Source organism: Camponotus floridanus, unplaced genomic scaffold (genome assembly GCF_003227725.1).
Source record: "Camponotus floridanus strain SB8 unplaced genomic scaffold, Cflo_v7.5 scaffold7, whole genome shotgun sequence".
NCBI lineage: Eukaryota > Metazoa > Arthropoda > Insecta > Hymenoptera > Formicidae > Camponotus > Camponotus floridanus.
In genome coordinates this window covers 4,045,682-4,069,795 of record NW_020229838.1, presented here as the reverse complement: position 1 = coordinate 4,069,795, position 24,114 = coordinate 4,045,682, and the positions used below count along the sequence as shown (strand labels likewise).

The 24,114-nt window shown below is 32.3% G+C and overlaps 2 protein-coding genes across 2 annotated transcripts; both read right to left on the bottom strand.

Annotated features, from left to right (window-relative positions):
* Positions 1-930: 930 nt before the first annotated feature.
* On the bottom strand, positions 931-4,090 carry LOC105251691 (tubulin alpha-2 chain). The gene is made up of 6 exons (XM_011258660.3): positions 3,886-4,090; positions 3,279-3,523; positions 2,373-2,600; positions 1,894-2,152; positions 1,477-1,632; positions 931-1,288 (listed from the first exon to the last, which is right to left on the bottom strand). Exons 1-6 carry the CDS (start codon positions 4,057-4,059, stop codon positions 1,031-1,033), a joined length of 1,320 nt encoding a protein of 439 aa, XP_011256962.2. The 5' UTR covers positions 4,060-4,090; the 3' UTR covers positions 931-1,030.
* Positions 4,091-4,910: 820 nt separating this feature from the next.
* LOC105251693 (nuclear receptor-binding factor 2) lies at positions 4,911-6,221 on the bottom strand. The gene is made up of 3 exons (XM_011258661.2): positions 6,167-6,221; positions 5,603-5,859; positions 4,911-5,519 (listed from the first exon to the last, which is right to left on the bottom strand). Exons 1-3 carry the CDS (start codon positions 6,188-6,190, stop codon positions 5,045-5,047), a joined length of 756 nt encoding a protein of 251 aa, XP_011256963.1. The 5' UTR covers positions 6,191-6,221; the 3' UTR covers positions 4,911-5,044.
* Positions 6,222-24,114: the final 17,893 nt, after the last annotated feature.

The window sequence follows — 24,114 nt, the reverse complement described above, 5'->3', positions numbered from 1 at the left end:
TTTATTTCACATATTTCAAAAAAGACGAAAACAAGAAAATATAATATATAACACAATTTTCTTGTAATATCATTTATCTTAAAAAAATATTTGTTTACTAAAGTTCAAGTGCTATCTAGACTCGCTGTCTAGTCTAAATCATTCGCATCTAAAGTTATATAACTTCTTGTTAACTTCATTTCTGCAATATATATATATATATATATATATATATATATATATATATCTAAAGAGAGAAAGATATATATAATTATAACAAAGAAAAAGATATATAATTTTATAATTTAATCCAAATGTATTTCCTTAAAAAAAAATAAATTTAAATACTTTACTTGAAACCACTTCAAAGTAAAGAGATTGCTGTTTCAATAGATAGTTATTAATATCTGAATACATATATTATTTTGATAAATTGTGATAAGATTTAATAGAGATACTGTCAACTGTTGCCTGTGATTACAATTATCTTTCAATTTAATACGTATCTTTGCAGGAGGTAAGATCTCCACTTATAACTCGGTATTTTATCAATTTTAACTATAAAAAACCCATATTAAATTAGAAGGTGAAGTTCAAAAACTTGATCAATACAACTTATATATAGTTAGTTATCATCATGATATAAAAAATATTTATCAAAAATATTATTTGTGTATTTTGTATCTGTCATTCTTTTAGACTAGAAAGGAAGAGAGAGAATTAACATATTCTTATTTCTGTTTTATTTAAAATTATAAAAAAATTTTTTTATTATCACACACATAGAAACTCGTATCTGGAAATAAAAATTTATGTGTCTATTTCTATATAAAATTTGACATTTCTTTAATATAATAATTACAATTTAGAAATTAGAAATGCATTTTTATTATAATGTATATTAAGCTATTTTTTACAATAGAGAATATGTCGATAAATATTGAGGAAATTTCAGTATTACATATACAATGAGAAATAACTTATTGATTATCTAATTCATCTTCATCATATGCATATTATGCAGTATGAAATTTCAATATGTGTAAAATGTTTATGTTTCGACTTCATTGTAATCTTTTAATAGAGCACTTATATTAGCTCGACAATCTGCAAAAATTCCTTCTTCCATACCTTCGGCCAGATAATGATGAAAGAAAGCTTTTTTCTGACACATTAAATCAAATTTTAATGCAAGTCTAGTCCAAGCATGTTTAATGGCGGTATTGTTACTTAAATTTGTGACAGTCCGTTTTGAAGGTGCCAAATCACCACCGGGAACCGTAACAGTTGGTAGACAATTAAGTCCCGTCTAAAAATAAATATTCTTATCAAAAACAATGAAAAGTGAGAAGATAGGAAACATTGATATTGCAGCATTCGTCGAAATATTATAGAAAGCTATTCTTTGTACTAATGGATAGCTATCTTACATGATGAAATAAATGCTTATAAATCTTTTGTATTTTAGATTAATATATTATAAAATATTATAGTTACCTTAAAACCTGTTGGAGCCCAATTAACAAAACGTATGGATCTTGTATTTTTTAGAAAACTAATCGCGTTATTAATCTCACTTTTACTTTTTATATTTCCGCGATATATCAGACAACAGCTCAAATAAGCTCCAATACGTGGATCACATCTCACCATCTATATATATAAATAAAATCTTAATTAGTCATTATATAATAATTAAATATTAATGTTTAAAATTTTTTCTCTTCTTGCATAAGTATCGAATGACTATATTATTTTTTTATTATGTGATTATCTTTTTTCATTTTTTAAATGCAATATAATTATTTGGTATTTTCTTCTTAATTTGATTTTTAGTAGCATCTAGTAACAATAATTCTGTAGCAAGTAGTGACAATATTTTTGGAACATTCTATAGATTTTATATATGCATACATGATTAGCAGGATCAAAACAGTCAGACGTAATTTGTTGCACCGATATATTGGCGTATGCTGCTTTATAGGAAGGCATAATTGGTGCAAAGGCCATTAACGGAAAATGTAATCTTGGAAATGGTATAAGATTTGTTTGTATTTCTTCGAGATTCAAATTTATGGCACTTTCAAATCTCATCGATGCGGTAATATTAGAAACAATTTGTGCTTGCAAACGATTGAGACTTGTGTACATTGGCCCATGTATTTCTAGTTTCCTGCAAATAAGTTGTGTGTGTAATCACAAATATTTATATAAATATTTTTTCTTATAATAAATATCGTAATAATATATTATTTTTTCAATATTAATATGAGGAAATACATACATATTTTTATTTTATTTTTAATCAGTTATTTTAGTCATAATAAGTCATAATCAGTCATAATTCAGTTATAATAACTCTATTGTTAATATAATTGTACTGAAAATCTCACCTTGCACATATGTCGTACAATGCCTCATTGTCTACTATAAAACAACAATCTACATAATCCATAGTACCGTGTGTAGCTAAAACGGCATTATAGGGCTCTACGATTACAGTGGAAATATTTGGTGCAGGATAAACAGCAAAATCTAACTTTAGTTTTTTAGGATAATCTTTACTAAGCTTTTCCAATAATAAAGTCGTAAAACCACTTCCTGTACCACCGCCGACTGATCTAAAAATTTACTTCTTCAGTTTACTTTTACTATTTACATTATATCTCGATCCGAGTAATATAAAATAAATAGGAAATGCAGATTAATTAATAAAAATTAAATTAATTAAAAATTAAATAAGAACGTCTAATTTTCAATATTTATTTTTATATGTAATATCTCAGAAAGGAATTATATCATTATATATAAGAAAAAAAATAAATGTTTAAAGATTTGAGAAAAAAGTTCATATATAATTATATGCAAATACATAGAATTATATATAAAATATGTCCATATATGTATATATTTTCTTTCTCTTGTATAATTTCTGGTTATGTACAATACAAAAAATAAGAAGGAATAATTAAAATATAATTGAAATAATAATTTTCGCATTGTTTTTTAGAGACAATTTGAAGAAGTAAGGAAAATTGTTCATATATAATTATATATAAACAATATTTTTCTTCTATATAATTATATATATAACCAGTTTTATTTATGATATATGGATTTTTTTCAGAAAGATAAATTTTAATTTTAAATATATTAATATTAAAATATGTTAATATTAATATACTGGAATATTAAAAAATGTTACCAATTAATATTAATATAAAAATATTAATATTTACTATACTAGATCTAACCGAGAATAATATATTATATATCTTAGATAAATAATAATTAACTACCTAAAAACTATAAATGCATTTAGATTGGAACAGTTTTCGCATATTTTACGAATACGATCCAATGTTATATCGATTGCCTCTTGACCAAGTGAGTAATAACCTCTTGCGAAATTGTCAGCAGCATCTTCATTTCCAGTAATTAGAGAATCCGGCTGGAAAAGTTCTTTATAAGCGCCAGTTCTAATCTCGTCGATTACAGTTGGCTCTAGATCAATCACTATGGTACGCGGTGTAAACAATCCTTTCTAAAAAAATGTACTTATTAAAATTCAATGTTTTTTGTACCTTTAATAAAAATATTTCCAATTATTAATAAATTTATTTATTAATTTTTCTTGATTTCTACAATATAAATTTCATTAGGAAAATCGTCAAGTTCTAAAATAGAAATCGCATTATTATTTTTTAGAATAGCATTAATAGAAAGATTATTATAATAATTGTATATAATATGCTTCTCAAAAAAATTAATTATTTTATTTTAAACATATTTCTTCTGAAAATTTTTGGTACTTGTCAAGTTATTAATTATTCGTTCATCGACGATTAATCAAGCATGTAATATTATTAGTTTGAAGGCTAAAGAACATTTATTGCAATACTTTACCTGTGATTGCGTGAAAAATGCTTTGAATTTATTGCCCAAAGGTTCATATTCTTTTTTAAAATTTCCATCGGGTTCGATTCCATGCTCCAGACAGAATAATTCCCAACAAGCATTCGATATTTGCGTTCCAGCTTGCCCCACAAAAACTGTAAGCACTTCGCGAATTGTGCTCATCGAATTCTTTAATCGTAATAAAACTTATACAAAAATTTTATTTGTCGAAATTAAAACGCTTTATAATTAATTGGATTGAATATATATATATAAAATTAACTTTAAAATTATATATAATTGTTGTAAAACGGTACTAAAAATTTACTTATAATTTCTTAACCGGCCATTTTGGTTGACTGAGAGATGTTCATTTGCAATTTAAAAATACAAAAAAAATATATCCACATATATATACATATATATATACACATACATCTTAAATTCATATAAATATTATTTGCATTAAATTTAACGATAATTTAAAGACAATCGGTGAATAAATAAAAACATTTTTTTATAGATTGATTAATTTAATTTTTGTGTAACTTATTTTTTTAATCACTTATACTTAATTTTTCATATGCCAAATACATATGTACACATAAATTTTTAAACGTAGTTAACATAAGTACATACATGATCCACTTCTTTATGCTTTTGCAATATTATGTTCACTGGTTGTCTCTAATTAATTTATAGTATATTTATTATTACTTGTAATTTATTAAACGACATATTATATTTTACTATAATTATGTCGAAGAATATTAATTAAAAAATTAATCATGTTATTTTCTATTATATGATGTATTAATATTCGATAACTAGTCAAACAAATTACAACTAAAATATTAACAAACATACATCCTTTAAAATATTTTTATCCTGTTGATTACTTTTTTTATTCTCCTATGCAATATATTATAATTCAATAGATAAAATTTAAATTGCGCTACATATATTATACAGCACTATTAAAATTATATTAAAATTATCAAATGTATTTATATATAAGTACATGTGTGAGCATTTGTGTACTTTATTATTTGCTTATATAAAATTTTTACAATGCTAATTGTAACTTCTCAACATTATTTTTCAATCTTTTTCTGTGCGTTTTTTTGAAGATTTTTTTCCCTGATTTTAGATATATAAAACCTATAGTTTATGTAGATGTAAAATCAAAAGGTGGCATTTCAAGAGGTGTTAGAGGTGGTAACGGCGCAAGACATAAAGGATGTTCTTCTGATCTGATATCATTGTTGGAATTGACAGAAACTGCATAGAGACGTTCTGTTAGCTGACGTACTTCTTCTTCTTTTACTTCCAATTGGCTAAGCAAATTCCCCACAAGAGATCGCAATTGGCTATTGACAGTTCTAAGTTCCTCTATAACAGTGCCAGTATCTTTTGGATGTTTGAAGGTTTTTTCTTCACTATCGGGTAAAGATATCAAACTCAAAAGACTATCTTGTTCGTCAATAGTTTTGTATATAGCTTGACGTAAGGAACCATCAAACTTATCAGTCCTTATATTTGTATAATTGTCTTTTTCATTGTATTTAGCTACATGTTTACTAAGATCTTTTTGGCGATTTTCTAATGTTGCTTTATATTCTTCATACTGTACTTGTTTCATTCTAAAAACAAATATTTTTTTTATAGCAATAAAATCATATAAGGTTAAAGAATATAAAACAAATAATTTGAAAATCAAAGGTACCTGACAACAGCTGCCTGTCTTTTATGGTAATCTCGTTGTAGACTGAGGGATTCTAGAGTGACTAATGATTGAATTGGTGTCAGAAATTTTGGCGTTTCTTGAGAGGATAATGTAGGTGCATGTATATGTACGAGATTAGACTTGAGCCGAGCATGAGCCTCCGTTAAAAGATCAGCTACAGTTTCATGACACTTTGCTGCTTCTTCAAATTTTCCTCCACGCAGTAATGCTTCTGCTCTTCTCTGTTTTTCATGTGCCTTAAATTTAAATATTAATGTTATTATAATAATTATATATTAATTATATCCACACATTTAATATATAATAAATATGAATAAAATATGTGGAAATAATTCATAATAGGCCTCCATGCACTTAAAATATGTTTATGGAGTAGTACATGTATTATATTATTATTATGTATTTTTATTTTGATAAAATATAGCATATTATTAATTCTCTTAATGCAGATTATAACTAATTATTATTTCTTATTCAATTCATATACAATAATTAATACATAATATAAAACTATATTATAGATGGAAAAAAGATAAGACTTACCAAGTTCAAGGCAGACGTCTCCATGATTGTTCATGACTTGTCAGCGAAAAGTTACGACGCTAAATTAATGTTCCTAGATCGTAGAATCGTAGGAAGAAGGAAATAACTACAGAAATTGTAAGCCTACCGTAAAACGTACTGATTGGTTATCGGATAGAGAATTTCTAGAGTTTGTTATGATTCGAAGAATTCTCTATCCGATAGCCAATCGGTGCGCGCAAATTATGTGGCGTATGAATGTAATGTAAGCCTAGCTTTCAGTTATGTCTTTCCTCCAAGCAACCGATCAAGTTACTTCTTAATTTATGCCCCAGTGGTAGTGTAATCTTCAAATCTTTCGAAAACGCGCGAAAAAAGTTTGCCCTCGTAATATCGCGATATATTATACTACTTAAAAAATGGAGAGAGAAAAGGACGAAGAGTTCAATTGTGGAAAATGTAAGTAAAGTAAACAAAAAAGTTTTAACAAGTTTATTGAGTGAAATTAGATTAAATCAATCGGAAGGAATAGTTGATTATAACATTTCAGAATTATAATTACAGAATCACATAACCAAAACTAATTTTATATGCGAGAGAAATAAATAATTCGCACATAGGGAAAGTTTTATGTTTATTATATTTGAAAAGACCAAATGAGAAATCATATATTTTGCTATAATACAATTTTACTTTCAAATTTTATTACAAATCTTATAATGCTAACAATTTGAAAAATTTGTGATATACACCTAAAAAACAACTTATTTTTCACTAAAAAATTGAAATATTTGAATATTAATTGAAGAATTATTATAAATTTAAACATATATTTAATACATATAATAGAATAAAATAATATTGAATATTTCCAAGTAAAATAAATGTATTTTTGTATAACAATCCATCAAAATATATATGTCATCTCAATATGTCGGAAAAATCTACAACAGGAAATCCGAACTTTTCCGAAAAAAGTTGTTTTTTCCGGGAAGTATTAGCGAATATAATCACATCCATTCCATCAAGCACTCTAGCGAACCACGGCGCGTGCGCGCGAGCGTTCATTCTAGTGAATGGGCACGGCTCGTGAACGCAAGAGTCAGCGGCGATGTATGAATGAAATAGTAAATATAATTGACAGAAGGGCAGGCGTGGGCAGGCCAGTCGTGCGTTCAGTCAGACCAGACCAGCAGAAACAGGCGGAATGAGGTGCAAGACGGGAATCGAGCGCGAATATAGGATCGAGGTCATCACCTCTCTAACATTTCAGGATAAGCGCGATATCCTTTTTTATTTTTTTCTTTCTTCTTTCGTTGTATTATCGATCCCGCTAATTTTGTATCGTTCCTGGTCAATCCTGGTCAATTATTAATCGGATCACCTTCCAAACTGGATTGCTTCCATTAACAGCTAGATGATTAATAAGAATTAAACTTGGAAAATCATCCCTCAAAAGAATTAAGTTATTAAGTATAGAGTTATTAATTTTGTAATATAATAATTCATTACAGAATGAAAAGAAAAAAGAAAAGTTTAAAATGTATAAATTTTTTTTCTCTTTTCTTTTTTAGATAATAAACTCGATTCATATATGTTGATCCATAAAGTGTGCATCGCGTGTTAAAATATATTTTGGGACGTGTTAATCGCATTGCTTTCTATAATTATTTTCTTTGATTTTGAAAACATTTCTCTCTTGCTTTATTTCACGCAAATTTTTCGCACGTTATATTTCCAATGCAAAAAATGGCGCAAAATATTGTCTCGAAGAGATCTGCTCGTGTGTACAGTCGATGTATCGGTAAAAGAACGTCGAAGAATATGGCGAGTTCTTGACCGGTCTGTCTTCTCCTTCTCTTCACTTCCCCTCTCTCTTTGTGGAGTCGTCGAGTGACGACCAAAGACGGTAGGAAGGTACGGTTTCCGGTCGCCCACGCGACAATCTAGTCAGGGGGGCTCTCTCTCTTTCTCTCTCCCTCTCTCTCCTTTTCTCTCACCGGCTAGCGTCGTTGTGAAAATCCTCTCGATTCAGGTGTATAGATAGCGCTTAGGAGCGGTAAGTCTCTGGCGCAACAGTTCGCTACCGTAGTGGGGTGTGTGCACGATGGGGTCTAATATTTGCGTATCTTTGCGTGACGCACCCGTCACGCGTAACGTCACCTTTGCTTCGCGTCGCGTCGCACGATGTGAGATTTGCCTAATTTAGGAAGACAGCCTTATGCGATTGTATATAAATATAAATACTTAATTCACACGTGTATTTATATATGTATGTATACACTTTTATAATAATTGTATAATTTTTTTATATAGTTTTCATATCTGCAAAATAACTTCCACATTTCACACATATTTATTCAATAAAATTGAATCAAAGAAAGGAAATCTGCAAGAGCAAAATTTTCACAGAAAATATAAAGAATAATTTGAAAGTTTTACAAGACAATTAAAATTTTTTAAAAAGAAATACGTATAACGCTGTTAATATCACTTTTTGTATATAAATATAAGTACTTAACTCACACATGTATTCATATATGTATGTATACACTTTTATAATAATTGTATAATTTTTTTATATAGTTTTCATATCTGCAAAATAACTTCCACATTTCACACATATTTATTCAATAAAATTGAATCAAAGAAATGAAATCTGCAAGAGCAAAATTTTCACAGAACATATAAAGAATAATTTGAAAGTTTTACAAGACAATTAAAATTTTTTAAAAAGAAATACATACAACGCTGTTAATATCACTTTAATCACTTTTGGTGAAACAAATTATCACATAAAATAAGTGACAATATTTTTTAAATGAATAGAAATATGAAATCTCTTCTAATCTCAAGTTTTATGACAAGTCAATTTTTATTTCTATCTTCTTTATCAATTTCCACCTGTACTCTTGTTAATTCATGTATAAATTAAATAATCGCGAAAGTATTATATAGGAAAAAGTCATACAAGGAATTAAAATTATAATGATTTTATTGTTACTTTTTTAAATAAAATAATAACATTTGTCAAAGTATATTTTATTCGATTTCCCGATATCTCGACGAAGTGGTGATCATGGAGGCACGTGGGCGACCGGAAACTATCCCTCCCACATTCGTGTGCCCTACCTCTTCAAAGGGAGTGTTAAAGAGAAAGAGATTCATGAAGAGCGAAGAAAGAAAGTAGAGAAAAAATTAAGATATGCATAAAGATGTACGTGAAAGTAGTAAAATTTAGAAATTTCTAATCTAATGTAAGTAAAAATGGAACACATATCAAGAATAAATAAGTAATTTGTTCCTGAAAAGAAAATACAAAGATATTGACTAATGTGTGTGTACGAATGATTAACTTGATGATACTTAAGTTAACTTTTTTCTATATGTGATGAAAAATTTTACTTTTACGTTTATAATAATGTACAACACATACTGAATGTTTGCTTTTACGTAATAAGATGTATAAATATGTCATATTTAATTATCTTAATGTCACTTAATTATTACTTTAATCATTATCTACTGATGAAGGATTTCAAAAAAATTTTAATTATAAATATCTCCCCTAATCTTTTTTTGTCGTGTTGTATATTTTACGCTACAAGATAAAATAAATTCTGTGATATAAAGTCGAGAAAAAAATTAAAATTTAAGATATGTACGGAATGAGAAACGGAATGTTAAATCGACATCAAAGTACGAATAATCGAAGGGATCGAAATCAACGTTGATCTCTTTTTATCCTTCATCTTTCTCCTATCGACTCGACATCGAATCGACGACCAATGTCTATTATATACTCTTATATCATGATAGCTTTTTAATAAATTTTTTGATTACATTTTTTGAATAAATTTTGAGTTTTGGACATAGACAACTTGCATTGATCTTGATTGCCAAAATAATTATGTATCGATGTCGATATCAGCCTTCTTAATGAATATAAGTCTAGCTATTTAACATTATATGTAAAATGTATTATATAGTCAAAGAGGAATGTAAAAAAGTAATCGCATGGAAAATAAAAATCTAGTAAGAGACATGTCGAATAATAAAAATCCGCTGTGTCGCGTGGACGAAAATCATGAGTATATATACGAAGAATAGCGAGAAATATGGAGAAACAGAGGATAAGAAAGAGCGGAGAAAAACAAGGAAAAAAAAAGGTAAAAGAAGGAAAGACGATAAAACAAAAAGAACGACGATGGCGATGTAGAAGGAAACGAAAAACGAACGGGTAAATAAAGATCGACCCGTCTCCCACGCTCATGTGACCATTGTTATTATATATCCCGTGGGGTATTGTTCCCATGGGAAAACTGGACAGGCTCGTTCTACCACCTATACCTGCGAGTGCGACAAGAAGAGAAAGGAGAGAGACAAACCGAGCGCACCAATACCCTGGCGTATGTAGGTCCACACATACACATACGCAACATACTTACGAATCAACAGCCACAAGTTTCAAGTAAGACGAACGCGCTTGTATGAGGCAACGATGCACGCACGCACTCACGCACTCACGCACTCACGCACTCACGCACGCACGCACGCATCGCACGCACGCGCGCGCCCGCGCACACAGATTTTAGATACGTGGGGGACGTTCACCTCGCATCTCAGACCCTCGTCGAGCTCGTTCGCGGGTCCAGAGTGTATGCATGCATGTTAGTACCATTCCCGTATGAGAGACGTTATAAGGAGTAGTATCCGAAGACGTATATGTGCGAGGACACACATACACATATACGCACACATGCGCGTATACACACACGACTATACGCTACGAATGTCCACGGCGGAGGTCTTTCGGTGGATGCTTGAGGAACAGGGTGCGGCTCAACCTACCTCGCTTGAATTACCTACCAATATTACTGTCTAGGTAGGTATATCCAAACGCAAGCGACGCGCACAGCGCAGGATATTATGCCATATTTGCATCCTTGATCCAGGACACGCGTGTATCCGTGAAGCGTAGAGGTCCCCTTTCGAGTTGTACCTTCTCTGTTTCTTCTTCCGTAAGATCTTTTATGATTTTCAAAGATTTTGTTCAAATTTTGAAGATTTTTTTTAAATCATCAATTCGTTTAAAAACAATATCCATTGTTTATGGATAACAAATATTATGTGCGTTAAAATATGTACGTTATTTAAGAATTATGTACTTCTGGACAAAATTAATCTTTTTTTCATTTTTTCTTTAAAATTTTTCGATAAAATTTAAATATCAGCTTTTAAAGAAAAAAAATTATGCGCTAATTTTGTCCAGGAGTATATATGCATGTAACAAACACAAGTTTCAAAGTCTTAATAATCTCGCGTAAATAAGCGTTATATTTTCTTATTATTTTTCATTACTCAACATCCCTTTTGTTCATAATAAAATTTAAATGATAAAACTAAATAAGAATAATATATAATTTATCATTAATAAAATATTTCGTCGAATATATGAGCATTTTATATAATGATGAGATTAATTATTCGAAATTCAATTAAATTAGATGCGAATTTAATTTATATTATTTTCAAGTGAGACAAAAATTTAGTTCAGAAATGTGGTCCCAGCTATGTCTGTTCCTTCATTTGACGGACCGGAAGACGCCTATAAGAGACATTGACGCGAAGAATGTGTGATAATAAGATGGGTCATGATCATTATTTAAAAAATTGGGAGAAGGGGTATAAATATATAAATATATATAAATATATTTATACCCCCTCCTCTTGTAAATCATGTCACTTTTTTTTAATAAAAACTTTAATAATATTTAATAATATTTAAACTTTAATATAACTCAAAGAGAAAAATAAAGAAGCAGTCGAGATAATATAATAGCAATATATTTCTTCGATAGGTTTTATTCAGCCATTTATTTATACGATTATATACATATAATTACAGGCAAATATTTAAGTAGCGGCTGCTTGTCAAAAAAAGATCTTTCTTTAAAAGATAAGAAAGAGAATGTCAAAGAAATGTAATTAACATTATTATCGCACGGGATCGAGGGAGCGAAGATCGATGAAAGGATCATTGCCCGATGCAACGCAACATATCACAGTAACCGGTTAAATCTCGAATTCTTCGAATTTTTGTATCATTCTAATAATAGTAACATCGTCAAAATACAACTGCTTTTGGAATGATGCACAAGATTTACCTTACTAAACCGGATGATCTCATCATGCGGAAATCATTTAATTAATTGATATCACGATAGACCGCAATGCATCATTTTCTTAATCATTCATTATAAATAATATTTGGATTAACATTAATAAATAAGATAATATCAAAAAAATTTGAATTGTATCCAATTGTATTGGATTTGATAGTAAAAACGCGAACAAAAATTCTTTAAAAGTTCTAAATGGATGATCGCGGTTTGAAACAAGAACTTTATTAATATACATTATATATTTATGTATGTATACATATATATATAAAAACTGATGTCTCATCAATAGTTGTCTTTTTATAGCGCATTTTTTATTTTATATTACTTGCATTTTATCTTTTTGTTGAATATTTTATCCATAATAATAGAAATAAATTCTAATCTTATTAATAATAAAAATAACAGATTTTAAGATAAAAATAGGTTTATTTTCAAAAGATTTATATACAAAAAGTAATTTTTGTATATAAGTATAAAGTTTTGTAATTTGTACCTTTATTAAAGAAGACAAATAAAGATTAAAGAATAAGAATTGAAATCTCTGTATCAATTTTTTTTTTAATCCGATTAATTTTTAGAGTATTTTATAATATATGTACAATATTTTCTAACTTTTTTAGAAAAGTAACATTTAAAAAAAAAGAAGCAAATGTATTAATTACGTCTGGCATATATATATATATATATATATATATATATATATATATACATACACGCAAGCATAATGTAAAAGATTATCGGTTGAATAATTATAACATAATAAAGTAAACCTAACAAAAAAAATAAAAAATGGAAGTGTTAATTTGAAGCTTTGACTAAGCAACTCCTGCCATCTCTCAGTGTGTGCTATAACCGTATCATAAGCTAAGTAGCTACATATCGGTGGCGGTTTCGCAAATTATTGAGCGTAATGACTGCAACGATTTAAATTTCGCTTGAAAACGATCAAGTCTTAAAACTTTAAAAACTTTAAATTATATCTAATTAAAAATATTTGTAATTTTTTATGGTAATTTCTTCAAGAAACTAAACATTTTTATTTTCATATTTGATAACATATGTCACTGAATGATTTCTTTTACCTTACGTAAAATTATTATAAAACAGCTCTGTATTTTTCTAATTTTTATTGCAAAAAGAAACTTTCTATGTTCTTCTTTTTATGATATCAAGATTTAATAGTCTCAAATTATATATTTATTTTATTATATATTTATCATATTATTTAGTTAATTTAATAATGTATGAGCTGTTATATATTTGAACTTTATATTTCATCTTGTATTCTTATATATATTAAACACTTGATGCAATTCTGATTATAAATCATGCTATAAAAAAATATCTAAACACGATCCACACAGGTAGAATGCGCATCTTAAATATACGTAACTTTACACATTAAGACATCACTGTTTATTTTAATTGTCACCAAATCTCTCTTGGTAAATATTGTCTACTTTGTATATTTTTTCTTACGCTATTAAAATAAATCAATTACATTATATAAATGCATATTATGTAAAATGTATATTATGTAAATGTATATTATATACAGCTTCCGCTGTTTACGACTTTGCTTTGCTCGTCAATATTTAACCGCAGTCTCCGCCTTGCTCAATTGGATCCTTTTTTTTTGCTTTCAGTCTCTTGAAGCGTACGCCTTAGACTTTCACCGAAAGGAACTCTTAACCGTTCATTCATAAATTGATGATTGAAGGTTCTCCTGTTCTCCGTTTGGTCACGAGTGATATGCTCGTGTGTGTTTCACGCGTAACGGCACGACAGCTCAATGTTCTACTCTCTGTAACGTCTTTTTCCCTGTTTTTTTTAGATGTTGCAGAGCCACGACATGGCTAATGCACGGAAGCACAGGTATGCAGCAACCGATAATCTTTATTAAACGTTTTGTGACCCATTACGAGAGTTTAGAGAGTTTAAGCGCACGCTTAGCGCGCGCTAGCTTTCAAAATCTGTCGCGCTAATATACATATGACGCGCTTAAATATGCAATGCTCTTAACGAATACTTAATAATTTATATGAAAATTTACTTCAAAATTTAATTTTATAGATTCTTATATATGTTTGATATCAAAAGATAACAATTATAATTAAAATATCAATATAATGCTCTTGCATTTTGAATATATTTAAATTTATTAAATGCTATGTTTTAGTAACTGATCTTATAAAAAGATATAAAAAATTATAAAAAAATATATTAATTAATTTTTATAACGATAAAGCTAGAGAGAGAGAGAGAGAGAGAGAGAGAGAGAGAGAGAGGGAGAGAGATTATCTTAGAGGCTGTTAAAAAATAGAACGCTTTACAATTTCAATCACAAATACCAAGGGATCAATGTACTAATGCATAAAATAACGATCAATGTATTAATGCATAAAATATGAAATGGATACGTGAATTGTGAAAAGGAAGAAGAGAAAGATGCGAGAGAAAAACGTTGGCCATGCAAGGAAAAAAAAGAAAAAAGAAAAATAAGAGATGAAACGGCTGGTGGTGGAGGTAAGGAAGAAAGAAGAGAATCGTGAAAAGTATCGAGATAGCAAGAATATAGCAGAGGAGAGATATCCAACTCGGCGCAAGGGCGCGCCGAGGACTCTCGGGATGGAAAAGAAGAAGGAAGAAAAGAGGTGTGGCACACGGCACATGGCATACGGATCTCCTAGCATTGTCCGATGGTGCGCGGCTCGCGGCGCGCGTTCGCGTGTCAGGACTGGTCCATGCACCATCCAAATCTATGTATACGCGGCGAGATGTACGTGCATTAACCGCACTCACGCATAGGAAAGAAGTCGCCTTCGTATGTACCTTCGCAACTCCGAAGTTCTGTTGGTGCACGCACGTGCGTGTGTAAAACGACTACACCACAAGCGTACGACAGACCAGACCGGTATTCAGAGTCAAAGGAGAGAGGAGCGAAAAAGAGGGAATAAGACGCGATGTGACAGACGAAGAGGGTAGAAAGAAGGTTGGTAGAAGAGGGAGTAGGCACGAGCCTAACCGCAATCAACATCCCACGCGCCTGGACCAACATTTAGATGCCTTTTCTCTCTCTCTCTCTCTCTTTCCTTTCTCCCCCTTCGCCCTTTCTCTTATCCTATTTTTTTTTATTCATTGACTATCTACCTCTCGTTTTAATTCTTAAATTTGTTATTGCTATATAAAGGTTCCGTGTGTAATTCTGATGTGATCAATTTCCAATGTTATGTATGTTCTAATAATACGATTTCTCCATCAGCAATAAACAGGAATTATCTTGTATAGCACGTGGATTTATTAAAATTATAATCAAGGGCATAAATTCACATAGTGGTTTTTACGTTTAAATAAAAATATATTCAACATGTATACAAACGATTTTTTTGTAAAACACTTTTGGTCTTGTATTATTTACCTTGTGCTATTTATAAATTTTTCACTCGACATATTTATTCGAACGCGGAAATACATTTGGAAATAAAAATTCAATCTTAATTGCTTTCGAGCTGATCAGAATTGATGTCGTAAATCGAACATGTTTTGTAGAGTACGGTTTGTATAGAGTACGTTAAGTGAAAGTTAAATAAGCACAACATTATTTGTTAATCATCTGCCTCATTGTGTGTTTATTTAACCTCGTTATTTCATTCTTTACACAAGTTGAATGCACGGACAATATTAATCTTTACATATTTCAGGTATAAAGCAAATATACTGACGTAAAGTTTAACTAATTATAGCAAAATTTGTTTTAATCGATCAAAAGATTTTGTAGATATATTTAAATATTGATTAAACAGTAAGTTGTAGCAACGAAATATTTTTTAATAAATAATTTAGTAAATGTGCGACATACAAAATGCTACATGTTAACATTTTACACAAATCATATAATATTTTGACAGAGAAATAAAAGTAAATTTAATTTATTTTTCAATTACCTTAAAAATGTAAAATTTACATTCGACGATAAAATATGAAGTTTAAATGCATAATTTTGAAATATATCTAAAAAATTGTTTGAAGAATTGCAGCTTTTTATAATTAACATTTATTCTCTGTGTAATTTTTAATATAATAAATTGTGTACTTTTTAATATAATACAAGTACCTCGATAAAAAGTCTCAAAGAGTGAACATAAAGTTTATTCTTTTCCATGTGCGATTGTGTCGAGTCTTAAATTGTCGAATCGTCTCGTGAAATAAGATCCAGAATAAATTACAGACAAGTCATCTCTTCTTTGGTCTCGCCTTCTCCGTTTCTTGTTTTCTCGTTCTTACGAGATCGTTTTTCCGTATGCTCCGAGCAAGAGGTAGATTACGATTTCGATCAGGACGACGAACGGACGACGGCACGTTGTGTTGTTCTCCTAAAAAAGGAGAACTCGTTGTGTTCTGACGCGATAAAGAGCAACGATCTGGACAGCCCCGAGTGGTAGAGTACATAATAGCCAGAACGAAATCGTATTAGGGCAACGGAGAAACGTTTATTCGGCTTTTTATTGAACCAATGTATAGCATGTACGAGTATATCACTCAATATGCCTTTGTCTTTTTTTCCGTGCCCCTTGCGCATCTCTTCATATATGCACCAATCGTTATAATGGCATTTACAATGCTCGCTTCGTGTGACTAAAAATTATAATTTCTCGTATTTTCCAGTCTTTTAATATCAATCTGCTATGATCGTCAAGCTTTTTTTACACCATGATTCAGCTTAGTCTGGAATATCAATTAAATTTGTCCGAATACCGTAACCGTGATATTTCGTGTGATGTCTTCATGGGCAAAGAAATAGAAATCACAAGATTTAAATTTTAAATATACGCAATAAAATTAAAACATATTGGAAATTGTACATATATTGTACATTTTAATTGAAAAAAGATTTCCAACATTAAACAAAAAAAAGAGAAACATGGCGATACAATAATTAATTCCCTTCGCTTTTACTATTTTTTTTTTGTAATACTATTAAGTAATTAAATGTTTTCCATTGTAATTGATAAAAAATTGGAAACAGAGTTATATAATAATTATTGGAAAAAAATTGTATATTTTCCCAATTAATATTTCTGAAAATTTTAAAATTTTTCTGTACGATTTTGTAAATGCAATATTTTCTATTTCTAGTATTAGCGAAATGTTTACTTTAGATATTTATTGAAATTAAACAGAACACTTGATTATTAATGGATTGATTATGCGGATGAATAATATAAGAATGTATAATATAAAAATGATCGCAAAGCATCTCACACGAATCATGTTTGCAAGTGTGCAAACTGAATTGAATAATTTCTTTTGCATGATATCACAGTCACAACATATACTTGATACATGAATAAAATCTAATAATAAGATTGTTGGACTCGCAAATCAATTTTAATACAAATACTATTTATTGCAATACTATTTATCATACATTGCAATTCTAAATTCGCAAAAATCATTCATTTACGCTAAACGTGGAGAATAGTTGGAGAAGTTAGAGAATAAATTGTGCGAATAAAACTAATAAAATTTGCATTATCCCGCCTACTTTTTTTTTCAGAAAAAGCATCGGCGAATTGAACAAAAAAATGGAGGCAAATTTTACATTTCCGTGTAAAAGGAGGCATTTGAAAAAATGAAAAAGGCAGGATCTTTTCTTGAATAAATTTGACGCGATGTATTAGACGGTCCTACTGGTCTGACTTGTCACCGAATAGGGTAGGAGGTGAATGAGACGGGTATATACATTCATCACTCAACGAGTCCTCTCGCCATACATCTCGGAGGCTCGGCCCTCTCGTTCCCTCCCAAGTTGTTACGCTCCCTCCTGCAGTCTGATCCGAGCGCGGAAGCCCAAATAAGGGGAAATACACGGCGAATTAAGCCTTCTCTTTCTTATGTCTCGCGCGATACCTTGAAGAGGCGCCAGCGTCAAATGAAGCCTGAGTAACAAGATGCTTGGGAAATTGGCAAAAAGCTAATCATTAAATCCAGAGTCTTGTAATTTTTAAATTAAAAATTAAAATAGACGTACAACGACTAGTACACCACTATGTGGATGTATGTTTCCTTAATGTAATTTGGCAGAAGAGAAGAGAAAGTAAAAAGTGTGATATTTTTTTAATTTTGCACCGCGTTTGTAGCATTTTCGCAAGAATGTTAATGGTATTTTAAAATTGCAAGACAATTGCAATTTAAGAAAGAGATAAGAGTATCATCATTATGACGCATACGATCATTCAGTGATACTGCGAAGCGCACGTCTTGAACGCGGCGATGGGAGGAGCTCGATTCGCGGCTCGCAAATTTTAATGGCGGATTTTTGCGATTCGCCAATGGTATGCCTGCGAGTCTTTCGTTCCTGCTCCACGATTCAATATACAGTTTAACGTTTTTATTATATATATACATATATATGTATATATATATATATATATATATATATATATATATATATCTCACGCGTTACGTGATTTGATTTGAGGAGAGCTCCTCGAAGCAAGCGCGCGTGGGACACGCTGCCTTGTCGCGTGCCTCGCCACTCTTCAGTGTCGCTCAACCATAAGTTCCTCTCGTGCAACATGGTAAAATTATTTCACTGAATTATTTCGCGTATAATGCACACTAGTTTATAGTAGACATTATTCGATTAAATTTTTATTTTTATGTCATCTTCTTTCTTACATTCATCTTATCGAGAAATTCCATCAGGAAAATACTCTTCAATATTATATGCAACCATATATCTTTACATTTTTATAGAGCTATGTCTGTATTTCGTACTGTCGCTTATATAAGTTATTTAAATTAAATTCTGTATATATTCGACTATTTCCATAATACAGCTGTTTCTAAATGAATCGTGTTTACATCTATTATATTTACTTTCACATTTGAGAGAATAGCACATGTTTTTAAAATTAATGTCTTTATTAATACATGGTTTCGATGAATTTATTATAAATAATTGACACGATTTGTTTTGCTAGCAAATAATTTTTTTTCGCAAACTCGACTTTACTCGAACAATGTGTAAATCTACAAATTACTGTATGAAAATATCTTTCTAAACGTTTGTTATTTCATTTCTAATATGAATTTGTATGGATAATCATCCCACAAGTAGTTTCAAGAGCGACGCAAAAATGGAATATTTAATGAATATATAGGAAAAAGAGTCGAATGAAATTTTCTACCACAGCAAAGTATGAGATAGGAGACACAGCTCGCTTACCATTTCGACATACGAATGATATCATCGCTCGCAGGAACGGATTCAGTTATTCTAACAACGCGCGCGCATTCACTTATCGCAAGTGATTTAGCTGCAAGCCAAATTTTTAAATATCCAGATACGGTATCTAGCTATAGATTCGATCTTGTATCGTGTCAATTCTAAACACTTTTAAACACTACAATTAGTATCTCTACATAGACATTTCTAACACACAATTACAATAATAACTTGAGCTACAACTATAAAATATGTCAATTTACAATAAGATTTATATTTTGGTCCAGATCAGAATTTTTCTTATTTTTATTTAGTAATAATAAAATCTTAAATCCGACATTTTACGCAAGCATGTGATATATACTCCTGGACAAAATTAACGCATAATTTTTTTTCACTTTTTCTTTAAAATTTTTCGTTAAAATTTAAATATCAGCTTTTAAATATATTTTCTATATACTCTATGTACAAAGCAATTAAAATTGCAAAATTATACAAAATATAATACATAATTTCTCTGAATAATTAGTTATAAAATGAAAGATTAGCGTCTGCTATGAATGTCGCAGAGAATTTTTTTAATCGATTCGGATTATACTTCGCTCTTGCTTCTATGTTGACAATAATTTATTTCCGAGAAACATTGACGTTACTCCATTTCAAATATGTAGAAGGTTCGAAAGAGAGAAATTCTTTCCTTCTCATTTTATTTTCTTTCTTCTTCTCCTCTTACAGCTTCGGCACGCTCGCGCGTAACCAAAACCCAGCTGTCTTTCATGGCTGGCGCGCGTACTGTAACTCGTTCTCCACCCACCGGAGAGGGATCGAAGTAAGGCAACGGTCCTGGAACCTGTTTCGAACCGTTTGAGAGTCTCTGTCCTGCCTCGTCCTCATCGTCCATCCCTCATATCCTATCCTTCGCCCACCTACTCCTTCGCCTTTTGCGCCTCTTTGTCGCTCTTTCGTGTCCCTTTTCTCTTTTCTTCGTAACATTCTCATCATCTCACTTTCTCTCTTCCCCTCTCCCTTTTTTCTCTCTTATTTTCTCCATCTTTCCCTCTTTTTCTCTCTCTCCCGTTGGTGTTGGCTTCACGTATTCCGGCGCGTAATATCACGCACATCATCGTCACGAAGATGTGTACGCGTGTCTCTCCATCGTTGCTCCGTACGAAGCGAGCCGGAGGAACGTGAACCAAGATGGGTCGGCGGATGAATGAGAAAGAGAAAACGGATGGGGAGGAAAACGCCAGGGAGGAAGACGGCAGGAGGGAAGAGGAGAGAGAAAAGAAAAAGTAGGAGGAGAGAGCGGTCAACGCTGAGAAGGCAAGGCGGATGGGGTATGGCACACGCCACACGCCATCATAATGGAATAATGAGGCAGGGACGATAGCAATCGCGCAGAGGCTCTTTTTCCGCGCAAGACGACCGTGTATTGAAGCGCCCGTGAGAGCTGTACGAGCATAGAAACGTCGTGGATGAATTGAGCAAATCAGAGCCACATCCGATGAGGTCAGATCGACTCGGTCATGCCTCCAAGACTGCGTGTTCTCGGGGCTATCGTAAATAAGTGGAGGATATTACAAGATGTAAGAAATCTTATCTCGTACGTTGGCAATTAGCAGCGAAATACGCAAACATCATACACGATGTATCTTTATTAGCGCGCACACGTTGCGGAGTACATCCTTTTACCGTTACATTTATAATATATGCAAATATTAAATAATATCTACCGCACGTATAAGACACGAGTACTCTTCTAATACGTGTCCAGGAAAGCAACGTAATTTTACAGATATCTCAATGCCCTCGATACCCTAATTGATTAATGACATGTAGCAAAAACAAGTGTAGCTCAATCGTGACATCCATGTGAAACGATATCGACGAAAATTTGGTTCGTGCCGTAATGAAAAAAGAACAAGGGCAACGGTAGGAGATTACAGCGGGAGAAGAAGCTGTGGCACGTGACCCCGAAGAACACCAGAGTCAACTCGCTTAAGTAGCCGAGTTCTGCTCTTTGACCCAGCCGACAATTTCAAATTATGTCTCTCAGAGGGAGAGCGAGAGAGAGAGGAAAAGAAGGAGAGAGCGGATATACTATAGTCAGAAACATCCTCCCCTCTTCGCAATGAAGGTAACGTTCATTCGCAACTTCTCATATCTAAGGCGACCGGAATGCTAATCTGGTGTCGCTCGTGGCTTCGCCGTAATTAGTCAGGATGAGATGGTTCGAGAGTCAGACGCGCGTTTTATCTGTAATCTGTCGAATAGAATAGAGCTAGGGTGCACTGAAAAAGCCAAGTAAAACTCGAACAAACGATTTCATTAGCCAAGTGTAGGAAACGAGAAGCGAATTTGCAAATTGATGCGCAATTCGATCAAATGATTTTCTCTCTCTTAAGTTTTTTCAATTTCTTTTTTTGGCCATAATGCAAATTGCTTACTATTTCATGCACAAACGAGCGAGTTTGATTGCAGCAAAGTTTTTCTACATCGCGTTGCTCACGACACGCGCACAAGCATTATTCTTTCGAGTAAAAATGCAATTTCAATTTATCGTTGCTCTACCATCTCGCGTTATAAACAATTTTTTGTTGGACTAGAAATTAATTTAACGCTCTTTTAGGTATAAATTGCCGACGATGTTTCCGCGGTATAATAATTTCGCGAGAATGACTCGTGGCCAACTGCTCGGAGAGTCGCTGGAGTCTACAACATGCGTAGTTGTAGTTTGCTGAGGAAGACAAATGATCCACTCCGACGCGAGACAGTTAGCGTACGGCGAGAGGCGTTGGCCACGAAGAAGCGCCTCTTGGTTCGCCCCGGGGCACACCGAGCCGACTCATTCGCTTGATCTCCATTGCCATTATGATATTAATGAAATGCCGCTAAAAAGGTGTGTTTGCTCGGTAACACGAGGCTGCAGGGTGGGAGGAGGCGAGATAGATGTTAAACCTACGTAAAATAGTCTTACCCGATATGGCGCGCACACGCCTGTGATTATGCCACCGCCGTCGAGATTTTGTTGTCGTAGCTGTTTCCGTCGTTGTCGTCACCGTCGTCACCGTGTTGTCGTCGTTGTCGCCGTCAACATCGTCACGATACATCTCTGACAGGGGCATTTTTAATCAATTGTTTCTAATTTTTCCTCCTCCCATCTTTCTTTTTTTTACATAAACGGCAATCAACAAGAAGGAAGCGTTGCTTCTTTCCCTGCTCTTATGCCAATTTTAATTTATTTATTTGAGCCAAATTTCTAATTATTTATTTTTATTTTTTTAATTCAAAGTTGCGAATAAAAGTTTGCATTTTTACTAGTATAATTAATGAAGCGCACACTTCATTTTTGCTCATTTCATTAAAAATATTAGTATTTTGACGATACATCTCTCACAGTAGCATTTTTAATAAATTGTTTCTAATTTTCCCTTCTCTTTATTTTTTTTAAATAAACAATAATTAATAAGAAGGAAAAGTTGTTTCTTTCTCTGTGCCTGTGGCTCTTATGCCAATTTTAATTTATTTATTTGAGCCAAATTTCTAATTATTTATTTTTACTTTTTTAATTCAAAGTTGTGAATAAAAGTTTGCATTTTTACTCGTATAATTAATGAAGATAGCGTAGCGCACATTTAAAATTTGATTAAAAATACTAATATAAACTATATCCAACCCCAGAGTTATCGTCCTTTCTCAAAGGACGAAATCGGTTCAAGCTGCGAGGCTAACGACCTCTGAACCCTTTGTCGAATGGATGCGCGTTTGCGTCTATGTGTTTTGCGGGCTACCTTGGTCCATTCAGGTTTTCTCGCAGCTTCTGTGCCTTTTTGTCCGTTGCTAAAATTGTTTGCGACATAAAATTTTTTCGGCGCTATTTCGGCAATAATTTTTCGCATTGTGTCACCGATCGATTTGTCGCGTCTTCCGGCACGCACGTGCAAAAGTAAGAAAGGAGAGAGATAAAGGAGATAAACTCGGACCACAGAAACCAGAGGAGTGGAATTCGCGAGGATAAAGAGGGAGAGAGAAAGAAGGAGAGAGATGAGAGAAAAGAGGACACGCTTGAAAAGAGAGATGGGAGAAAGAGGTCATCCTTCTCTCTCTTTCTTTCGTACGGGGGTGCGCCCACGCTGGTGACGTCACCCGGCGAACGTCGGTTGTGGTACCGGCGATGAACGCGTTGGTGTTCAAACGTTCGGGGCACCGAGAAAGAGGAAAGATTGACGAGACAGAGACGCTATCGCGTCTCGAGGAAGGGAACGTGGAGCCGGTCGTCGGTGGTACCAAGGGGAGGGATAGCCGGATGGAGAGAGGACACCGGCGAGATGTACCGGGTTCGGATGGGGAAGCTAAGGTACACGCGAGCGCGCGCGAAAGACGAAGAGAAAGAGAGAAGAAGCGCTTTCCGCGCGGAGGGTGGCGGGGGAAAGGAATGAATGGAGATTGCAGACCACGCGGGAGAGACGAATGGTCCGGAACCCGCGGAGGAAACGGGGACGAGACAAGGGCGAGGAGAATTCTCCGAGAGAGGAAGCTAAAAGGAGGAGGGG

Bases quoted from the DNA above. Each gene is read 5' to 3' on its own strand.
- LOC105251693 (XM_011258661.2), bottom strand. From the start codon at position 6,190: ATGGAGACGTCTGCCTTGAACTTG. The intron at 5,860-6,166 runs GTAAGTCTTATC...TTTAAATTTAAG, and splicing joins AGACGTCTGCCTTGAACTTG to GCACATGAAAAACAGAGAAG. The intron at 5,520-5,602 runs GTACCTTTGATT...ATTTGTTTTTAG, and splicing joins AGACAGGCAGCTGTTGTCAG to AATGAAACAAGTACAGTATG.
- LOC105251691 (XM_011258660.3), bottom strand. From the start codon at position 4,059: ATGAGCACAATTCGCGAAGTGCTTACAGTTTTTGTGGGGCAAGCTGGA. The intron at 3,524-3,885 runs GTAAAGTATTGC...ACATTTTTTTAG, and splicing joins CATTTTTCACGCAATCACAG to AAAGGATTGTTTACACCGCG. The intron at 2,601-3,278 runs GTAGTTAATTAT...GTAAATTTTTAG, and splicing joins AATGCATTTATAGTTTTTAG to ATCAGTCGGCGGTGGTACAG.